Source organism: Pristiophorus japonicus, chromosome 17 (genome assembly GCF_044704955.1).
Source record: "Pristiophorus japonicus isolate sPriJap1 chromosome 17, sPriJap1.hap1, whole genome shotgun sequence".
NCBI classification, from domain to species: domain Eukaryota; kingdom Metazoa; phylum Chordata; class Chondrichthyes; family Pristiophoridae; genus Pristiophorus; species Pristiophorus japonicus.
Genome location: NC_091993.1, coordinates 87,924,745 through 87,947,145, shown reverse-complemented (window position 1 = coordinate 87,947,145; position 22,401 = coordinate 87,924,745). Strand labels below are relative to the sequence as shown.

General features: G+C 43.9%; 1 protein-coding gene across 1 annotated transcript in view; it reads left to right on the top strand.

The window, feature by feature from the left end:
- LOC139227842 (neuron navigator 1-like) overlaps positions 1 to 22,401 on the top strand; it is a 629,647-nt gene that overhangs the window by 181,296 nt on the left and 425,950 nt on the right. The window contains exon 5 of the mRNA XM_070858918.1: positions 20,284 to 20,386. Within this exon, the coding sequence (XP_070715019.1) occupies positions 20,284 to 20,386 (103 nt within the window). The remainder of the gene's footprint in view (positions 1 to 20,283; positions 20,387 to 22,401) is intronic.

The following is a 22,401-nucleotide window of genomic DNA, read 5'->3' as shown; positions in this document are numbered from 1 at the left end:
AGGTATAATATTTCTGGAGCACCTAAGTGAATAATTTTCAAATACATTAGCATATTCCAATACTTCCTTACACTTCAGTGGAAGGAAAATATTGATTTGGGTTTATTTGACCTTGATTGTTAAAATGTCCGAATACAGCAGTGTGCAACAGTAATGTTTTCCACATGTTTTGTCTGATTTGAAATTACTGTCACAGACATTTTAATAATAATATTCATACACTATTCTTTATGTTAACACCACCTTCAAAATAATTTATAGAGAATCCCAAAGTCACAACTTAGTTCATTAAAAAATGTGCCCATATAACTGGGGAAAAAGTTGGATAAACCTGAATTAAGAGTCTTCAAATACACTTATTTATATGCTGACAATATCATGTAGGAATTGAGTAAAACCAAGGCTACAATTCCTACAATATAATTGTAATGTTTTTTCAGCATTGCAGTGCCACAAATTAAACCTATCAAGCAGTTAGAACAAAAAGCACAAAACATGATGAAGCAGCGTAAATATATAATGGATAGCCCCAACATATTTCACTCTGATATTATCAAAAGTCCATCCCTTAAGCTCAAGTGGTATGATAGCTTAAGGCTGTGACCTCTTAATGCTATGACCTGAGTTCAAATCCCAGCTCAAGCCAGATGGCAAGACACAGCTGGGCTCTATGGCTCACTGGATTTACTGGTTCCGGTAATATTTTTTAGTTATTTTATCAGAAAATGTAGCACTATTACTTAAAATTCACAATACAAATGTTGATTTTCCAACAGTAAAGGGCTATACAAATGACAGTCGCTTTGAACACCATCGCCCTATCCCTTATGGACTCTAAATTAGTGGAAAATGCTCTTGGACCTGAGGCAATATTGTTTATGTTTGCACTTTATTTGCTAGTTGTCTACTACAGTACAAGTATAATGTGCTACATCAGTGAAGAAAGAACCATTTACAATAATGGCAATGACATTAAACAAACAGCAGTTCCCTATCATCAGCATAGGAAATCTCTTGACAAGTGATTTTAATGGTTCATAGTGGACTTGCTAATCCAATTATGTTGAAATTCATAAAGGGAGATCTCTGCAATGAGATTTTAAAGTTGACGAAAGAGTGACCTTGAAATTCAAATTTTGATGTCTGCAGTCTAGTGACAAACATCCTGATTTTTACATCAAATATGGTGCAGCAGTCTTTCCGCTCACTGGAAAAAAGAGGCGGAGGAGATAATCACTGAACAAAAATCTGCATCTTAAATAATATTATTTATATTTGTAAAGTCCAGTCATAAAGATCTCTGTCTTTCTATAAATTGGTCAGAATTGTAGAATGATAGTAAACTGTAAATTCATACCCGGGCAGCAAAATATATCTATTGACAAATTTAGACGATGGATTACAGCCAAAATTGTACATTACCTTTTAGTCTGCTGTCAGCGTGAATGGAGATTTGAATTACATGGTAGGCAACTGCATTTTGTGAACGAATAAATGTAGCAGTCTTGGCTTCATTGTGTACTTGTTGTCTGAATTGGAGACTGCCTGAAAAATTAGGTCTGCTTTTCTCTGGTAAACAAGAAATCTCGATGTTTGCCTAACAGAGTAAGTATTATATACAATTTTGAGAAAACAGGATTTCTTAGATTTTGCAGCGATTGCCAAACCAGCTAAACTTGGGTTGCTCTATTCAATTACAGTTAAAGTCTGGTAACATATAACACATTTCGAGAGAAAGATTATGCTTGTGTTGGAACATCTGCATAATGTGGCCCATATCCTAACTCACACCCAGTCCCGTTCACACATCACCCCTGTGTTCGCTGACCTACGTTGGCTCCCTGTCCACCAACTCATCAAACTGAAAATTCTTATCCTTGTGTTCAAATCCCTCTATTATATTCACCCCTCCTTTATCCTCCTCCAACCCTACAGCCCACTGGAAACTCTGCACACCTTCAAATTGTACCTTTGTGCATTCCCAACACCCTTTGTCCCACCATTGGCAGCAATACCTTCAGCAGTTGAAGCCCTAAGCTCTGGAATTCCCTCCCGAAACCTCTCCATCTCTCCTGCTTTAAGATGCTCCTTAAAACCTATCCTTTTCACCAAGCTTTGACCAAGACTGTCCTAATGTCTCCTTCTTTAGCCCAAATGTTAATTTTTGTCTGATTATGCTCCTGTGAAGCACCATGGGAAGTTTTACTACGTTAAAGGCGCTATATAAATACAAGTTATAGTTGTTGGTAGATTTTAACCTTTGCGCGGCCAAGCAATGGAGCATGCCGTTTGGCAGCCCACTTCTGCTGGTGGGAAACATGAGCCATTTCGATGTCCAGGCCTCATTTCCACACTGCCAGCGAGCTGCATGCCCCAAATGGACATCCCGGGCAGCTTGGGCTCAAACACCGTGGCAATCTGCAAGGAGGTCCTGAGGAGGGGAGCCAAAGTGGAAAAGGAGGTGGCAAACCTGGGCCAGCAACGACCCACAGTATTTTTGTGGATCTAGAGGGAGCATTCTGGCCCCTTTACGAATCGCTGGTTCGGCCACTTAACACTAGGACACATGATAGGACTGTACACGCTCCATTTGTCCCATAAAATTGCAATCGTGGTCCTAATTAAGTCATGGGACCCTGATTTACATGGTAAAGAGGCTTACTGGCCATTACAGGTGAGTGCCCAAGCTGAGATTCCAATATATTGGCCAAGAAATTGCGGTCGGAGGCTTCCCGCAGGCAGATGCTTCCGACCTGAAAAATATCTAATAATTTACCCGGTGGTCCGGTAGGTTCAAAGACTTATGGTTCTAGGCCTCTACACGAAGGCCTGCTTAGAAGGACACATATCACAGAAGCACCGGCGCTTCGCACGCATTCCTGGGATCATGTGGCATGGCCCAACCAATCAAAGTAGAGATATTCCCATTCATACATGTGGTGAGTTCCGTATGCACAGATTTAAAATAAAAAAACATCACATATTTGAAATTAATCAAAATGGAATTTAATTAATCATTTAAAATAACAAATTAATTTTTTGAAAAATAAATTTACATATTTTGGGCTCAATTTCCCCCAAAGCTTTTTTTTGGCGTACTTGAAGAGTTACGCCCGTTTTTTGGGCACACAAATACGGCAAAAAAATGTTCTAAGTTTCCCCATTGGAATTCTTCATTTTGGCGTGGCCTAACCTGTCCTTTAATTTTGGGGGTGAAGCCTTGATCTGCGCCAAAAAGATTGGGTTGCCACGGTAACCAGGGACACAATGCGAGCTGAGGCTGGAAAGTGAAACATACAGCCAGCTTCCAACACATTAAAACACATTGCATCAATTTAAAAACACATTAAAATATATTGCAGCAACTTACCTCCAATTATTAAAGCCGGGCCCACTCTCCCGCCCCTAGCCCTGGCCGAAGGGCTTGCCGGTCTGCTTGCCTAGCCCATCCCGAGCCCCTTGCCGGTGCCACTCAAGCTCCAGCTCCCCCACCACCCCCCCCCCAGCCCTGAGTGCCTTGCCAGTCCTGCTCCCCACCCTCACCCGCTGCCCCCCCCCCCCCACCCCCAGCCCCAAGTGCCTTGCTGGTCCCAGTCCCCCGCCCCTAGCCCTGGCCGAAGGGCTTGCCGGTCCATTCCCCAGCTCGACCCTGGCCCCGAGTGCCTTGCCGGTCCGCTCCCCTGCCCGTAGCCCAGGCCAAGTGGCCTCCCAGTCTGCTCCCCAGCCCAGGCCGAATGGCCTCCCGGTCCGCTCTCCCATCCCTATCCCAGGCCGAGTGGCATCCTCCCTCCCGGTCCCCGCACCTAACTACACCCGAAAGGCTTCCCCCCACCCCCTCTCCCTCCCCCCACCTCTCTCTCCTCCTCTCTCTTACCTTTCCTCCTGTTGCTGCTGTCCAGGAATCTGCATTTGCCTGCGCCGATTTCCTTACCTGCGCCGATTTCTTTAACTCTTCAGAAGGTTTTTCTGCAGAGGCCACATACGCTGGCCTAAGCAAAACTGGAGTAACTCTCAGCTGGTCAAACTTGCCAAAATGGCCAGAATTGGCGCGGGTGGCAGGTTATGCCCCCTTTGGCTGAAAAAAAAAACGTACCTAAAAAAATTGTAACTACCTGAGTTACGCTGGTGCAAATTGATTAGGGATACTGTGGTTTTTTAACTTAGGCCAAAAAGAGAGCCTGCTTCAAAAAATGGCAGTAATCACTGGGGAAAATTGAGCCCAATAAAAAGTCTAAAAATAAACCTACCTTATTTCACATTTTGAAGAATTTTGCAGCACCTTCCCTCAGGAGATAAGTAAGTGAAGTTCATTAGGAGGCAGATTACATGTGGGACCCAACAACACAGGCCAGACACTGGGACATCTGGAGCATTGCTCTTTGGGCAGTACATGTGTCTGTAGCTCGATAATATAACCTTGTGCAATGATCCAAGGTCAGCTCCTTTGCACATTATTGAGGCACTCCTGCTGCATTATGCTTGAAACAATAGGGTGACTTATTTGATGACCGCAGTCTTTAACGGGTTGCTAGTCGCCTTAAGGCTCTACTGCTAAAGTGATTGAGCAAGACCTTACTGACCAGTGATATTCTACCAGATTACAAGGATCCTGTAGTGTAATGGTTATGTTACTGGATTGCCAACACAAATCACAATTCCAAATTCAACCATTCCAAGTTATGGATTTGAATTCCAGAAACAATGATAATTTCAGATTGTCATTAAAAACTCAACTGGTTGTAATATTCTTCAGGAAACTGACCCTGCCACCTCTATCTGATCTGGCTGGCCTGCATATGACTCGTCCACAATAGATGGTTGACTAAATGTCCACGAGAGTGGCTTGGCAAGAGATTCAGTTGTACAAGCGAATTACTATGAAGAAGGCGGCCCACTATCACCATCTCAGGATTGGACATTAAATACATCATGCCAACGTTGCCATCATTCTGCAAACAATTAAAGCAGTTCTGAAAGTTCTGCTGCAGGTTAGAGTAGAGAGAAATATGGCTCCTTTAAGAGCATTGGGGCATTCCCTTCTGAAGAGTAGTGCGAGAGCAGCTAAGATGGAAGTAGCAGAAAGAATGAATGCTGTCATACCGGTGACTAGATTCTAAGAGCAGGTGAGGAAGATATTTGCTGGTTTCCAAAATGTTGCTAAGTTAATTGTGCTCAAGTTGAATTGTTTGATTTAACCATGTTGCCTTACAATGTACCTTAACCACACTTCACTGTAAGCTTGGGGGAATATCACAAAATAAAAATGCAGGCTATTTATCTTTTCAAAATGCAGAGGCATACCTATGATTCCGCACTGCACTCTGTATTGCTGCTATATCCATGGCCCTGAAATTGCGGTGTGTGTGGCGGCGTACTCTCAGAGTACGCTGTCGTATACCCTTTGAAATGCCCCGCAAGTTCTGGATTTCTGCATGTGCTTGCAGAATGCGCGAAATCCAGAATTTGCGGTCAGTCAGCGTATGCATTGACAGGCCATCTGTGCGGGGTCTGAAAATGCAATCGCTGATGCAGAATTGGGCTATTTGCCCAGCGACTGGCCAGTAATTGCCCACATAAGCTACTATTGAATCAGTTTGCAGCACCCTATCAAGCAATGCATTTCAAATCCTAACTACTCGTTGCTTAAAAAATTTTTCCTCATGTCGCCTCTGGTTCTTTTGCCAATCACCTTAAATCTGTGCCCTCTGGTTATTGACCGTTCAGCCATTACAGCAGTTTCACTTTATTTACTCCAACTAAACCCTTCATGATTTTAAGCGCCTCTATCAAATCTCCTCTTGGCCTTCTCTGCTTTAGGGAGAAAAACCCCAGCTTTTCCAGTCTATCCACATAACTGTAATCTCTCACCCCTGGAACCATTCTAGCAAATCTCGTCTGTACCCACTTCAAAGCCTTCACATCCTTCCTAAAGTGTGGTGCCCAGAATTGAACACAATACTCCAACTGGGGATGAACTGGTGTTTTATATCAGTTTAGCATAACTTCTGGCTTTTGTATTCTATGCCTCTATTTACAAAGCCCAAGGATCCCATGTACTTTATTAACTATTTTATTAAACTGTCCTGCCACCTTCAAAAATCTGTGCAGAAACACCACTAAATCTCTCTGTTCTTGCATCCCTTTAAAATTGTATCATTTAGCTTGTAATATCTCTCCTCATTCTTCCTACCAAAACGTATGACCTCATGCTTCTTTCTGTGTTGAATTTCATATGCCATGTGACTGCCCATTCCATCAGCCTGTCTACGTCCTCTTGAAGTCTATTACAGGTGGGACCTCCCTTATCCATGACTCACTTATCCGGCACCATCCCTCATCCGGCACCATTCCCGGCTGCTCCGACATGAACAAATTGAAGGCTTTCCTCGTTGCCGACTTCCGCAATCGCTGGCCTGACCCCGAGATCCACCGCCATCCCCCCGCCATGATCTCTCTACCGCGCTCCCAGCCCCAAGCCAGCCAGCCCCGATATCCCCGTGCTCGGTACCTGAACCATCCAATTGAACGTGACCTCCCCTCGTCCGGCAAAATCCCTTCTCCGGCACAGGCCAGGTCCCGAGGGTACCGGATAAGAGAGGTTCAACCTGTACTATCTTCCTCACAGTTAACTACACTTCTAATTTTCATGCCATCTGCAAATTTAGAAATTATATCCTGTACCACCAAGTCCACCTCATTAATGTATATCAAAAATAGTAGATGTCCTAGTACTGAACCTTGGAGAATACCACTGTATACTTCCCTCCAGTCCAAAAAACAGCTATTTACCACAAATCTCTATTTTCTATCCCTTAGCCAAGTGTGTAACCATTCTGCTACTGCCACTTAACAAATCCATGCTAGCTCTCTTTTATTCGTCCATACTTGTCCAAATTCGTGTTAATTTCCTCCCGGATTATTGTTTCTAAAAGCTTCCGATGTTAAACTCTAATATAAAAGCAAAATACTGTGGATGCTGGAATCTGAAATAAAAACAGAAAATGATGGAAATCTCAGCAGGTCAGGCAGCATCTGTGGAGAAAACAGTTAATGTTTCAGGTCTGTGACCCTTCATCAGAACTGGAAAAGTTTGAGATGTAACAGATTCTTTACTGATGTTAAACTGACAGGCCTTTAATTGCCAGGTTTATCCTTCTCCCCTCTGTGAACAAGGGTGCAACATTTACAATCTTCCAGTAATCTTGCACCACCGCATGTATCTAAGGAGGATAGAGAACTTGCAGATAGAGAAGGATGGCCAACAGAATTCCTGTAGGTTCGATTTAGCCATACTTAATTACAGTTCACTCACCAAATATCCACAGATGGCAGCTTTAACGAGGCATGAATGTCTGTAATTGTGAAACCCAAAGACACCATGAAATAAGCAATGAAATCCTTGGAACAGCAAATACCTACTTGATGCAACTACCATAAAGTGGATGAATTAATTGCGCAGATCGCTGTTAACGGATATGATGTAATTTGGATTACGGAGACATGGCTCCAGGGTGACCAAGGCTGGGAATTCAACATCCAGGGGTATTCAATATTCAGGAAGGATAGACAGAAAGGAAAAGGAGGTGGCATAGCAATGCTGGTTAAAGGGGAGATTAACGCAATAGTAAGGAAGGACATTAGCTTGGATGATGTGGAATCTGTATGGGTAGAGCTGTGGAACACCAGAGGGCAGAAAACGCTAGTGAGAGTTGTGTACAGACCACCAAATAATAGTAGTGAGGTTGGGGATGGCATCAAACAGGAAATTAGGGATGCGTGCATTAAAGATACAGCAGTTATCATGGGTGACTTTAATCTACATATAGATTGGGCTAACCAAACTGGTAGCAATATGGTGGAGGAGGATTTCTTGGAGTGTACAAGGGATGGTTTTCTAGACCACTATGTCAAGGAACCAACTACAGAGCTGGCCATCCTAGACTGGGTGTTGTGTAATGAGAGAGGATTAATTAGTAATCTAGTTGTGCGAGGCCCCTTGGGGAACAGTGACCATAATATGATAGAATTCTTCATTAAGATGGAGAGTGACACAGTTAATTCAGAGACTAGTGTCCTGAACTTAAAGAAAGGTAACTTCGATGCTATGAGACGTGAATTGGCTAGAATAGACTGGCGAATGATACTTAAAGGGTTGATGGTGGATAGGCAATGGCAGACATTTAAAGATCACATGGATGAACTTCAACAATTGTACATCCTTGTCTGGCATAAAAATAAAATGGGAAGGGTGGCACAACCGTGGCTAACAAGAGAAATTAGGGATAGTGTTAAATCCAAGGAAGAGGCATATAAATTGGCCAGAAAAAGCAGCAAACCTGAGGACTGGGAGAAATTTAGAATTCAGCAGATGAGGACAAAGGGTTTAATTAGGAGAGGGAAAATAGAATATGAGAGTAAGCTTGCAGGGAACATAAAAACTGACTGCAAAAGCTTCTGTAAATATGTGAAGAGAAAAAGATTAGTGAAGACAAATGTAGGTCCCTTGCAGTCAGAATCAGGTGAATTTATAATGGGGAACAAAGAAATGGCAGACCAATTGAACAAATACTTTGGTTCTGTCTTCACTAAGGAAAACACAAATAATCTTCCGGAAATACTAGAGGACCGAGGGTCTAGCGAGAAGGAGGAACTGAAGGAAATCCTCATTAGTCAGGAAATTGTGTTCGGAAAATTGATGGGATTGAAGGCCGACAAATCCCCAGGCCCTGATAGTCTGCATCCCAGAATACTTAAGGAAGTGGTCCTAGAAATAGTGGATGTGTTGGTGGTCATTTTCCAACATTCTATAGATTCTGGATCAGTTCCTATGGATTGGAGGGTAGCTAATGTAACCCCACTTTTTAAAAAAGGAGGGAGAGAGAAAACAGGGAATTATAAACCGGTTAGCCTGACATCGGTAGTGGGGAAAATGTTGGAATCAATTATTAAAGATGTAATAGCAGTGCATTTGGAAAGCAGTGACAGGATCGGTCCAAGTCAGCATGGATTTATGAAAGGGAAATCATGCTTGACAAATCTTCTAAAATTTTTTGAGGATGTAACTAGTAGAGTGGACAAGGAAGAACTAGTGGATGTGGTGTATTTGGACTTTCAAAAGGCTTTTGACAAGGTTCCACACAAGAGATTAGTGTGCAAAATTAAAGCACATGATATTGGGGGTAATGTATTGACATGGATAGAGAACTGGTTGGCAGACAGCAAACAAAGAGTAGGAATAAACGGGTCCTTTTCCGAATGGCATGCAGTGACTAGTGGGGTACCGCAAGGTTCATTGCTGGGACCCCAGCGATTTACAATACACATTAATGATTTAGTCAAAGGAACTGAGTGCAATATCTCCAAGTTTGCAGATGACACTAAGCTGGGTGGCAGTGTGAGCTGTGAGGAGGATGCTAAGAGGCTGCAGGGTGATTTGGACAGGTTTGGTGAGTGGGCAAATGCATAGCAAATGCAGTATAATATAGATAAATGTGAGGTTATCCACTTTGGTGGCAAAAACAGGAAGGCTAAATATTATCTGAATGGTGACAGATTAGGAAAAGGGGACGTACAATGAGACCTGGGTGTCATGGTACATCAGTCATTGAAAGTTGGCATGCAGGTAGAGCAGGCATTGAAGAAGGCAAATGGCATTTGGCCTTCATAGCGAGAGGATTTGAGTATCGGAACAGGGAGTTGTACAGGGCCTTGGTGAGGCCACACCTTGAATATTGTGTACAGTTTTGGTCTCCTAATCTGAGGAAAGACGTTCTTGCTATTGAGGGAGTGCAGCGAAGGTTCACCAGACTGATTCCCGGGATGGCAGGATTGACATATGAAGAAAGACTGGATCGACTGGGCTTATATTCACTGGAATTTAGAAGAAAGAGAGGGGATCTCATAGAAATGTCATGTATCCTACATGGCTACTGTTGGTACTATCATAAGGTGTGACACCAGAGGGCACAGCAGGGGGAGACTTGTAAGTTACCTGTACAGGTGTGCGTGGCCGAGTATAAAAGGCAAGCCACCAAGTGTGATCCTCACTCTGGAGTTAATAAACAAAGGACTAATGTCACTACAGTTCAAGTACAACACATTGCCTCTAGAGTCATTATTAGAGCATCCAAGGAAATAACAATTGGCAATGAGATTACGGACTTTCACGTGAAAATGTCTTCCCTTGGTACGTTGAAGCAGTTCGCCGATGATGATGATTGGGATGCCTTTGTGGAGAGGCTCGACCATTTCTTCACAGCAAATGACCTGGCAGAAGACGACCCGGCCACCCTGGCTGATAAGCGCAGAGCTATCCCGCTAACCAGTTGTGGGCCCACTGCCTATGGCCTCGTCAGGGACTTGCTGGCATCAGCGAAGACAACGACCAAGACGTACGAGGAGCTCGTAACCCTGATCCATGAGCAACTCAAGCCCAAGGAGAGCATCTTCACAGCCAGACACCGGTTCTACACCCACCGACGGCTCGAAGGCCAGGAAATCGCGAAATACGCCACAGACCACAGGAGGCTGGCGGCAACGTGTGATTTCGGCATCCACCTCAACGAAGCGTTGCGAGACATTTTTGTCATTGGAATTGGCCATGAGGGCCTTCTTCATAAGCTACTGTCGGTGGATACCACAGTCACACTGCAGAAGGCTATCTCTGTGAGCCAGGCATTCACGACCTCGACCTGCGGCTCTAGGCAGATGACTCACCCTCAGGACTCAAACATGGCAGGTACTGTGTACTGAGTGGCGCCTTTTAGAGGCTGGACTGTAGAACACGAACCCTCTCAGGGGAGAGAGAACAGGCCCCCGAGTCCCTTAACTCAGAGTCGCCAAGTGGGGCTAATCGAGTAGCTCCATGCTGGCATTGTGGAGGGAATCACAGGGCTCACCAGTGCCGCTTTAAAGACTATGTATGCAAGGGCTGCAACACAAAGGGCCACCTCCAGTGAATGTGTAAGAGAAATATGACTCACTGTGTCGATGAAGAGTCTGCAGATGGCCATGAATCCAGTGCGGATTACGAACCGATCGGCAGAGAGGCAGCTCAGCCCCACGATCAGGTATATAACATGTTTACCTGCACCACCGAGTGTTGCCCGTTGAGGATAGAAGTCGAGATAGATGGCGTTCCAGTCTTCATGGAAGTGGACACGGGGTGAGCCAGTCAGTAATGAATTAAGAAGCCTTTGAGAGGCTATGGGACAATCAAGCTGAACGACCCAAGTTGGTCCCGGTTCAGGCAAAGCTGCGCACTTACACTGATGAACTTATCCCAGTCGTTGGTAGTGCGAATGTAAAGCTACTCCATGATGGTGCGGTGCACAAGTTACCTCTGTGGATTGTTGCAGGTGATGGACCAACGCTACTTGGAAGAAAGTGGATGGAGAAGATCCATTGGAAGTGGGAAGGCTTCACTCCTCCAGCAATCGACGTCCTCCGCGTTCAGAGGCACAGCAATCCTTCATTTGAAGGTGGACCCGGCATCAGAGAGTAGACCAGTACAGCACCTGAGGCACAGACCGCTCAGCACGACTGCGTGGAGATGATCCAGCTGAGACGACCCGAACGCACCTTCCAGGCTCCAGCGGCAGGACTCGAGGAAGAAAATCGGATCCAAAGGCGACTTCCCAGCATCGGTGGCAGAACGCGGGGAAAAGACGATCACCGCAGTTGAAATCGTGGGTGGAGGAAAGATGGCGCCCAAACCACGAGGTGAGGTGCTGAAGAAAAAGATGGCCGCAGCCAGATCACGAGCTGCAGCGCTGATGCAGCAACACATGGCACCAAACGGAGAAGAGGATTGAGGTAAAGAAAGCAAGGCTCTCTTAAAGGAGGCCTGCAACCCACTACAATTAAAGGGACAGTTCCATAAACTCAAGCAATGTAATAGCAACTGTAAGTTAGAGATAAAATGTGTAACTGATGATCAGAGTTGTGTGCATGCAATAAGCAAGGAAAAGTCGCGCGATCATGTAAAATGTGTAAGTGATCGCGATCGGAGCTACAGAATATCCACCATAAGTAATGAAATGTTGTGCGATGTCGGATTTCAACTGCACGCAGCCAATGCAGCGGGCAGACACCCATCGGGAGCACACAGGTCCAGCGAGCTACCCAATGCTGTAGCCTGCGTCCCTGGGACCAGAGTTATGCACCATGGTGTGTGGCCACAAGCAGCCAATACATACGAGCTGCAGCGCAAGTGATCTCAGGCGGGCAATGGCACCGGTATCGATACCCTGCCCCTGATCGGCTCCACCTCTCAGGCACCCGATAGCACCAACCGCCACGAGCCTGAAAGAGCAAACTGTGCTAAGGCGCAGCGCCCAGACCCCATTGCCACCAAGGCCATACCCGGAAACAAAGGGTCACCCGCTACAGCCCCCCCAAAGGGGACCGGGACCAGCCAGGATCCCAAACCAAACAACGCCCAGGCTAGCGAGTCAGCAGTTCCCTGTGCACTGCTAGACGACAGCTCCTCAGTGAGCAGCAGCGACCCAGTTAGATGTGGCCCTTACGGCTAAAGGGATCAAAGGGTACGGAGAGAAAGCAGGAATGGAGTACTGAAGTTGCATAATCAGCCATGATCACATTGAATGGTGGTGCAGGGTGGAAGGGCCGAATGGCCTACTCCTGCACCTATTTTCTATGTTTTTACCAATCAGACCTCGCTTTAAAGAATAGGAACCAACGTAACTGAATGGACCAATCATGTAGCACCTGTTTTAATTCGGTTTTGAGCTCCAGTAGCGCTCTTTAGGTGCAGAGACCTGCAATATGGGGCATTTTGTAAGGTCTTAATTAGGTTAATGCACATACGCTTCGCCACAACGTTATAATGTGTGGTGGTCACACAGCAAACCTCAGGTTTCAGCGCAGGTTTTCTGTACTCGATGATTAGGAGCATTAGAGGCGCATTTCATTATTGTCCCATGGTGTGTGATAGGAGGAGGCTTGACTAGCCAAATGGTCTGTTCCACATTGCACACTTTCTTAATGTTCCAATGTAATTAGCTCAACAGTGATGGGATTAGTCATTATTTTTAGCGTGTGCATGTGATTTTTCTCCGGCTTATTTTTCTAACCAAATCAAGGCTAAAGAGAAGCCTTTCTGGAAGGAACCTGTAATACTGGATACTGCAGTTCTGTTTCGTCTTGTGCTGGAAAAATTGAAAGTTGGAGGTTTATTGTCTGTCATGGGCTTGGGGTGGGGAAAGACTTGATTTTAAAACAAATACACTAACGTTGCACAGTTTCCTTATTCTTATGCAGAAAGACCTGCGTAAGATCAACTCTGATATAATCAATTATTTTTCAGATTGGAGCAACAAAATTCAATCAGCTCTTTGTAATTCGCAAACCATTTTTTTGGTTAATTGAGTAAATTTAATAGGGTTTCAGTATGTTCTTATGTATTCAGATATAGTTGAAATTGGAATTTTACATAAGAACATAAGAATTAGGAACAGGAGTAGGCCATCTAGCCCCTCGAGCCTGCTCCGCCATTCAACAAGATCATGGCTGATCTGGCCGTGGACTCAGCTCCACTTACCCGCCCGCTCCCCGTAACCCTTAATTCCCTTATTGGTTAAAAATCTATCTATCTGTGATTTGAATACATTCAATGAGCTAGCCTCAACTGCTTCCTTGGGCAGAGAATTCCACAGCTTCACAACCCTCTGGGAGAAGAAATTCCTTCTCAACTCGGTTTTAAATTGGCTCCCCCGTATTTTGAGGCTGTGCCCCCTAGTTCTAGTCTCCCCAACCAGTGGAAACAACCTCTCTGCCTCTATCTTGTCTATCCCTTTCATTATTTTTAATGTTTCTATATGACCACCCCTCATCCTTCTGAACTTCAACGAGTAAAGACCCAGTCTGCTCAATAAATCACCATAAGGTAACCCTCTCATCTCCGGAATCAGCCTAGTGAATCGTCTCTGCACCCCCTCCAAAGCTAGTATATCCTTCCTTAAGTAAGGTGACCAAAACTGCACGCAGTACTCCAGGTGCGGCCTCACTAATAACCTATACAGTTGCAGCAGGACCTCCCTGCTTTTGTACTCCATCCCTCTCGCAATGAAGGCCAACATTCCATTCGCTTTCCTGATTACCTGCTGCACCTGCAAACTAACTTTTTGGGATTCATGCACAAAGACCCCCAGGTCCCTCTGCACCGCAGCATGTTGTAATTTCTCCCCATTCAAATAATATTCCCTTTTACTGTTTTTTTTTCCAAGGTCGATGACCTCACATTTTCTGACATTATATTCCATCTGCCAAACCTTAGCCCATTCGCTTAACCTATCTAAATCTCTTTGCAGCCTCTCTGTGTCCTCTACACAACCCGCTTTCCCACTAATCTTTGTGTCATCTGCAAATTTTGTTACATTAAGCTCTGTCCCCTCTTCCAGGTCATCTATGTATATTGTAAACAGTTGTGGTCCCAGCACCGATCCCTGTGGCACACCACTAGCTACCGATTTCCAACCCGAAAAGGACCCATTTATCCCAACTCTCTGCTTTCTGTTAGCCAGCCAATTCTCGATCCATGCTAATACATTTCCTCTGACTCCGCGTACCTTTATCTTCTGCAGTAACCTTTTGTGTGGCACCTTATCGAATGCCTTTTGGAAATCTAAATACACCACATCCATCGGTACACCTCTATCCACCATGCTCGTTATATCCTCAAAGAATTCCAGTAAATTAGTTCAACATGATTTCCCCTTCATGAATCCATGTTGCGTCTGCTTGATTGCACTATTCCTATCTAGATGTCCCGCTATTTCTTCCTTAATGATAGCTTCAAGCATTTTCCCCACTACAGATGTCAAACTAACCGGCCTATAGTTACCTGCCTTTTGTCTGCCCCCTTTTTTAAACAGAGGCGTTACATTAGCTGTTTTCCAATCCGCTGGTACCTCCCCAGAGTCCAGAGAATTTTGGTCGATTATAACGAATGCATCTGCTATAACTTCCGCCATCTCTTTTAATACCCTGGGATGCATTTCATCCGGACCAGGGGACTTGTCTACCTTGAGTCCCATTAGCCTATCCAGCACTGCCCCCCTAGTGATAGTGATTATCTCAAGGTCCTCCCTTCCCACATTCCCGTGACCAACAATTTTTGGCATGGTTTTTGTGTCTTCCACTGTGAAGACCGAAGCAAAATAATTGTTTAAGGTCTCAGCCATTTCCACATTTCCCATTATTAAATTCCCCTTCTCATCATTTTGAAATTTCCTTTTCTACTGATTCGAGTGTTCTTGCTGATTAGTTATTTTACTTTGATGGGAAGTTGAAATTGCTTTCCATTGGCACAACTGACCTAGTAATATACCATAATCTGCAGGTGGTATTTCAAATTTTTGCATCATTTTCAATGGCAGACTTCAGATACACATTGAATTGTATTTTAATTATTCTTCAGGAATTTAATTATAATTCCTTGTATAAAAAGTAATGAAATCAAATGTAACAGCAATGTTATTAGTATATTCAGTATCACCGTTGATACATTACTGCACAATTTCCTTGTTCTGTATTACTGTGGATAAATACATTATTAAAGAACTTCAGTAACCACAATAGCTATTAAAAGATATAATGGTAAATGTTCCAATAGGTAATACCAAAAGTCAACTTAAACCCCTCGCTGCTGCTCCGCTCACCCTCACCTCCATCAACAACTGTGAGGAGCTCATGGACTTCTTTGTCACTAATATTGAATGCCTTTTCTCTAGTTTCTCTACCATCTCCCCTCATGTCCTCTATGAGCTTATCTTGTCCATGAGACCCACCTCCTGCTCTCTCAACCCTATTCTCTTTAAACTGCCGACTGCACAACTTCCCTTCCTGGCCCTAATGCTAGCTATTATCGCACATGGTTCCCTCTCGGGTACTGTCTCACTCTATTTCAAATCTGTCGTCGTTACCACCCTCTTCAAAAAACCTACCCTTGACCCCTCTGTTCTCACAAACAATGGCCCCATCACCAACTACCTTTTTCCTCCAAAATCCTATCGCCTCTCATCTTTCTTGCAACTCCATATTTGAACCCCTCTAATCGGGTTTCTGCTTCTGCCACAGCACTGAAATTATCCTAATCTAATTTACAAATTACAACATCTTTGACTTTGGCTATAGTGGCATTCCTCCTCATTCTTCCCAATCTGTCTGCAGCCTTTGACACAGTTGACCACACCATCCTTCTCCAACGTCTCTCCTGCATTGTCCAGCTGAATAGAACTGTCCTCATCTGGTTCCAGTCTTACCTACCCACGCAGCCAGAGAATCTCCTGCAATTTCCTCCAATTAAACATCAGGAAGACTGAAGCCATTGTCTTTGGCCCCTACCTCAAACTTTGTTCCATTGCCACTAATTCCATCCACCTTCCTGGCCACTTACTCAAGCTGAACCAGACCATTCGCTACGACAGCAGCCTATTTCACCCTGAGTTAAGCTTCTGACTCCATAGGCTCTCCCATCACAAAGACCGCCTGCTTTAACCTCCATTACACCACTCATTTCTGCCCCTGCCTGAGTTTATCTGCTGCTGAAACTCTCATCCATGCTTTTGTTACCTCCAGACTCGATTATGCCAATGCATACCTGGCTGATCTTCCATCTTCCACCCTCCCTAAATTTCTTCATCGAAACTCTACTGCCTGTATTCTAATCTGCACTAAGTCCCATTCACCCATCACCCCCGTGATTGTGGCCTACTTTGGCTCCCAATCCAACAGTACTTAATTTTAAAATTCTCATCCTGATATTCAAATCCTTCCATGGCCTTGCCCCCTTTGTAACCAGCCCTACTAACCTCCAAGAACTCTGCACTCCTGCAACTCTGACCTTATGTGCATCTCCTTTTGTTCATCCATTGGCCATGCCTTCAGCTATCTCGGTCCTAAGCTCTGGAATTCCCTCTCTAAACCTCTCTGTCTCTCTACCTTTTTCTCCTTTAAGATGCTCCTTAAAATATGCATCTTTAACCAAATCTTTAGTCAACTGTTCTATTATCTCCTTCTTTGGCTTGGTGTTAATTTTCTTATTGCGCTCCTGTGAAGGGCTTTGAGATGTTTTCTTACATTAAATGCTCAATATAAACACAAGTTGGTGGTTAGAACTTAAGACAGAAATTGTACTTGTCAGATCTCTACCGACATTGCACAGTCCAAGAACATTTGATTGGGTATGACTTCAGGGCAGGAAGCTCTTGGTGCAACATGTATTCTGCTGCTTAATGGCCATGTTTGGTAATCCTTCAGAGTACTGTATGGTAGAATAAGTGGCCATAAACATGAAAGGATCAGTTCCTGCTACAGCCCTCCCAGCGTGAAGCTTCTCCTGCTGGGAGCATTATATAAGCTAATTATGTCCGCACATCCATTAATTTTATATGCATTATGGAAGGAAAATCGAGCACCATACCAAAACATATTTTCATTGTGCACTCCCAGCAAGTGAGACTCCCTATCAGGAGTGTAGAAGTGTAAGATTACCATATTGTGCCATATGTTACCATATTTACAGAGCTAATTAATATAAGGGAATCCGAACAGACGAAATTGACTGACAGAAAGAGACCAGCTGGTCCATCAAGCCTGCCCCACACTACGATGGCCAAAGCGTCAAGATTAAACATTGCTTCCCTTCCCCATCCTAACCTTCTTCCACCCCATCCCAGCAGCCATGTAATGGTAGGTGGACCTACATTGGCTGACCTAGTGAGGTCTGTAAACTTCCTCATTTGCTGTTGGCTCTTCTGAGTATTTCACCCTGTATTTAAATGCATGGTTATCTCCTCCCAAACATTCAGTGCAGCTCACCTGCACGGGCAGTGTCCTATGGTGCCAAATATTACTGTCCTTCTCTGCTGCACTTTCTCCAACAGCGCATTTTCAGAGCCTTCAGTAACTGTGTGGGCTTGGGATGATTCAGCACATCTGTTTGCCATTGTTCTGCAGTTGAAGTGCAAGAGATTTGATGGGGAAAAACATACCTCCCCTTTATGTTATAAAGCCTGCCGTCGCATTGAATTTCCCATCCAGCCAAATAATAAACTTCCAAACAGAGGCATTCTCCATGTCAGGTACTCTCTGACATTATAAAGAATTTTCCCTGAGTCAACCCTCCTCCAAACCATCGTGCCCACCTCCTACGTGGTCTGACATACAAACTGGAAAATTTGTGCTATGGAGTGGCTCACGGCACAAACCTGCCCACAATTCAGCATGAATTATCACTAAATTAGAAGGCCTACTCCACAAATAAAATTGGCGCTCTCATGGCCATTAAGATGGATGGTAGGGAACTGGAAAATACACACTGACACAGAAGTGGGGTCAAGGTCAAGTCATTTTTTTTTAATAAGTAGAGGAAGTATCGGTCTTTGTTGCTCCTAACTTATGTATGCTTAATGGATGCCCAAAATGGGCACACATTCTCTTCTCCATGAATCCTTCATCTTGATTAGCATAAAAATAGAAAAGCAAAAGAAAAATTGAAATAGGTTGTCCTGATAGTATATAAACTGAATTGCAATGACACATGAGAAATGTCCAATGTTATATCCAGAAGACATTTTTATACCTGATTATCTCTAAATTACCGGAGTAAAATTGACTTGAAGCATTTATTTTAAACTTCAGTCTTTTAATTTGAGATAGTAATCCAGAATATTGAATACGTTAATAGTCTGTTACTCGTTGCCTGTGTACAGAACAAATCATCTCGGAAACATTTTTTAAATAGCTGCCAAAACCGGTGGCATATGAGTTGTGCTTTGTTAATCAAAAAAATAAAACAAATTCATATTATTAGATTATTAAAGGGAGAGCTTTTGCCTCATTAGTAGAGAATTTTCGACAAGATACTTTGCCCAATTTTATCCATCGTCTGATTTTGTTTAAAAATACAGCAGAGGACATCATTGGAGTTATTATTGCCTTGAAGGAGCTACTGAGCTTGACTGTTGGGGAGCTGGCTTGCCATTGGTAGCGAAGCAGTCATAAATCCAGCGATCATTCAGCTTCAACTGTATAAATTAATTCAGCTCCTTCACTTTTTGGGGATCAATAAACTTTCAAAGACAGTGCCTCCAGTAATTTCATCAGCAATGCTGTTCAAACAAACGTTCACAAGATCAACTGAAATAGCCAACAAAGGGACATTAATCAGAATTTCTTGTAATCGATTTTTGAATCTGTATCTTGGAACGTCATGCCCTGTATTTAGTATGCCTTAATATGCAGCTTCCTTTGTCTTTTTGAAAAATATGAACATTAAAATGGGTTCTGTTGGTGATATTTTGTCTTTAACTTTGTAGTAGAATATATCAACTGATTTAATTGTAATCACATGTGCAAAAACTATTTTTTGATGCTGTTCCATCATCTAGTCTCAACATTTGATTGTACTCTGTATCACACATCCACCTCCAGGGATCATGTTGGCTGTGGACCTTTAGATAACGACTTGCAGCACTGTAGTGGGGGATGTAGTCTAAGTGGGGTAAAGTGATGTCAGTTTCTCCTCCCTTGAGCTTTACGCGGCGTTCCGGCTAGAAACCAGGCTGGTAACAGCCCAAACTCTTTCAACTGACGCAACGGAATTGATGTGGCAGGCAGCCTTTGGCTTCAAGCTCCCCAGCCATCTGGCTAGAAGTGAGGACCCTGGCTCCTTTGGCTACTGGCCTGACTTATTTCATTCCCACACTTAAAGTGCGTTTCTTAGTGTGAACATTGTAAAACAGAATCAAACAACTGCATGGAATCATGAACCATTCCATAATTGTAAATATATAATGAATAAAACCAAAAAGCCTATAAACGTATTTTTTGTTTTTATGAAAATCTACTGGAATTCCAAAATGTATGATATCTTGAATCTAATATAACAGCATTAACAGTATTCATTCAAGATTGAATTTGTTTTGAGCTGCTGATTTGAAATTACGACTTCTGCATTCCGTTCCATTCAGTCTTGACTTTTAATTCCAGCTGGTTACAGACTTGGGGGAGATGAGGTATGGGGAGGAAGGTTGGTCAATTCATCTAATTGTAACCAGTTTTTGAAAGGTTCTATTGGTTTCTCAGCAGATATCTTCATGAAACATCTTATTTGCGTCTTGTATAAACCTGAAATGCATTAGTCAGAAATAAATGTTAATATTTTACTAATCCTGATCAATTGCAGAGCAGTGTAGAAAAGCAAGGTTGCAAATTAAGAAATTTTTATAATCATTTCATTTTTCTTCTTTTGACTAAAAGATCCAGAGACACAGAGAAAAAGAACTGTTCAGAATATCGTAGATCTTCGGCAGAACCTGGAAGACACCATGTCTAGTCTGAGGGGATCCCAAATAACCCATAGGTATGTCTTAAATTTATTTAACTAAATATCTTATTTATCGTCAGAACAAAAGAAAATTATGGGCTCAATTTTCCCCAGTTATCTGCGCTGATTTTTGGCGCGCAATACTTTTTTTTGGCCTAAATTAAAATATCCAAGTTTCGCCAAAGATTGTGTGCCAGCGTAACTCAGTTAGTTACGATTTTATTAGATTGATTTTTCTTTGCGTCATGTGGGCGTAACCTGATATCTGCACCAGTTTTTCACATTTATGCAAGTTTGGCCAACTTACATTTTTCCTAGGATGGCGTATGTGACCACTCCCAAAAATCCTTCTGGGCAGGTAAGAAAAACCAGCGCACATTAAAAAATCAGCACAGAAAGATGCCATTGTTTTTATGCAAAGTTTTGGAGAGAGTCTAGAACACATTAAATATGCATCATGAAGCTTAATTTTTTCAAACTTAAAACCCAGAAAATGGAAGTCTAATGCAATTCTTTAATTTTGAATTTTCTCAAAGTGCCACGCCACCACCAAACGTTTCCAAACCGGGCTCGAGGATCGGAACGTCAGCTGGCAGAATCGCTCCCTCGCCCACACACGGGCTCGGGGATCGGCTTTAAAAGAAGTCCGGGGGGACCGGGGAGGCCGGGGGGGTGGTGTAGGGGTTGGGGGTGTGTAGAAGCCAAACTGAAGGGATGAGAACCATTACACTACGCAGCAGCATCGAAAGAAGCCTGGGGTGAGGTATGGGGGTGGGACGGGGGGGGTTTGTCAAGTCCCTGTTTCCAGGCGAGTGAGCGAATCTGCTGGCCAACCCTCGAGCCCGGTGAGGAGATGTTCATTCGGTGGTGGGGTAGTACTTTGAAAAAAATCTGAAATTAAAGAATTGCATTAGACTTCGTTGCCTCAAATGTCCTCATTTGAATGCCTTGCTTTCTGCTCTAAGCAAGTCTATTGCGCATGCACAGATCAGGGTGTGATCCATACTAGGGCGTCCACCTTGCGGAGAGAGAGAACAAAGAAGTTTGTCCTGCTGTTTTGAGCTTCTTGCAAAGGTACAATTTAATCATGGGGGCAATACTGACAGTGCCATACCTCGTGCAAGCCTTCTGCATCATGGTGCTGCAGAGGAGACAATTGATTCGACATCATTGCATGAGGAACCTCAAAGCACATAGGATGATGGCCAGCAGGCCTTAACCATGTCGGGTATATTGAGACAGGCGTTCATACCTGGACCTGAGTGACGTAGACTGTGTGAGAAGGCTACATTTCTGCAAAGAAGTTGTAACTGAGATCTGTGAGTTAGTAAAAGCAGACCTGCAACCTAGAAGCATCAGGACTGCTTTGTCAGTTGAAGTGAAGGTTACAGCTGCACTTTCATTCTATGCATCTAGATCGTTTCAAGCTACAACTGGGTATGTGTGCGCCATTTCTCTACATGCAACACATATCTGCATTTGGCAGGTGACTGCTGCACTATACGCCCGGAGGAATGACTACATAAAGTTCCCCATGACCACCTAGGCAATGCGTGAAAGGGCTCTGGGCTTCTCCAAGATTGTTGGCTTCCCAAAGGTACAGAGCTGCATTGATTGTACCCACATCATCTTGTGAGCAACTTTGGAGGATTCCAAGATGTACAGGAACAGAAAGGGCTTCCACTCCGTTAATGTGCAGCTCATGTGTGACAACATGCATCGCATCATGTCAGTCGATGCAAGATACCCTGGGAGCACCCATGATGCGTTCATCCTATACGAGAGTGCTATATCTGCCATGTTTCAGCAGCAGCCAGAAGGGCTCGCCACCTGGCTCATGACGCCCCTATGCGTAACCCGGACGGAGGCTGACCGGGAATACAACATGTTGCACATTGCGACGCACAGCATAATAGAGAGGACCATTGGCACCTTGAAACAGCATTTCCGATGCCTGGACCATTCCGGAGGCTACTTGCAATACTCCCCTGAGATTGTCGGTCAGTTCACTGTTGTGTGCTGCATGCTGCATAACTTAGCCATCATGAGGC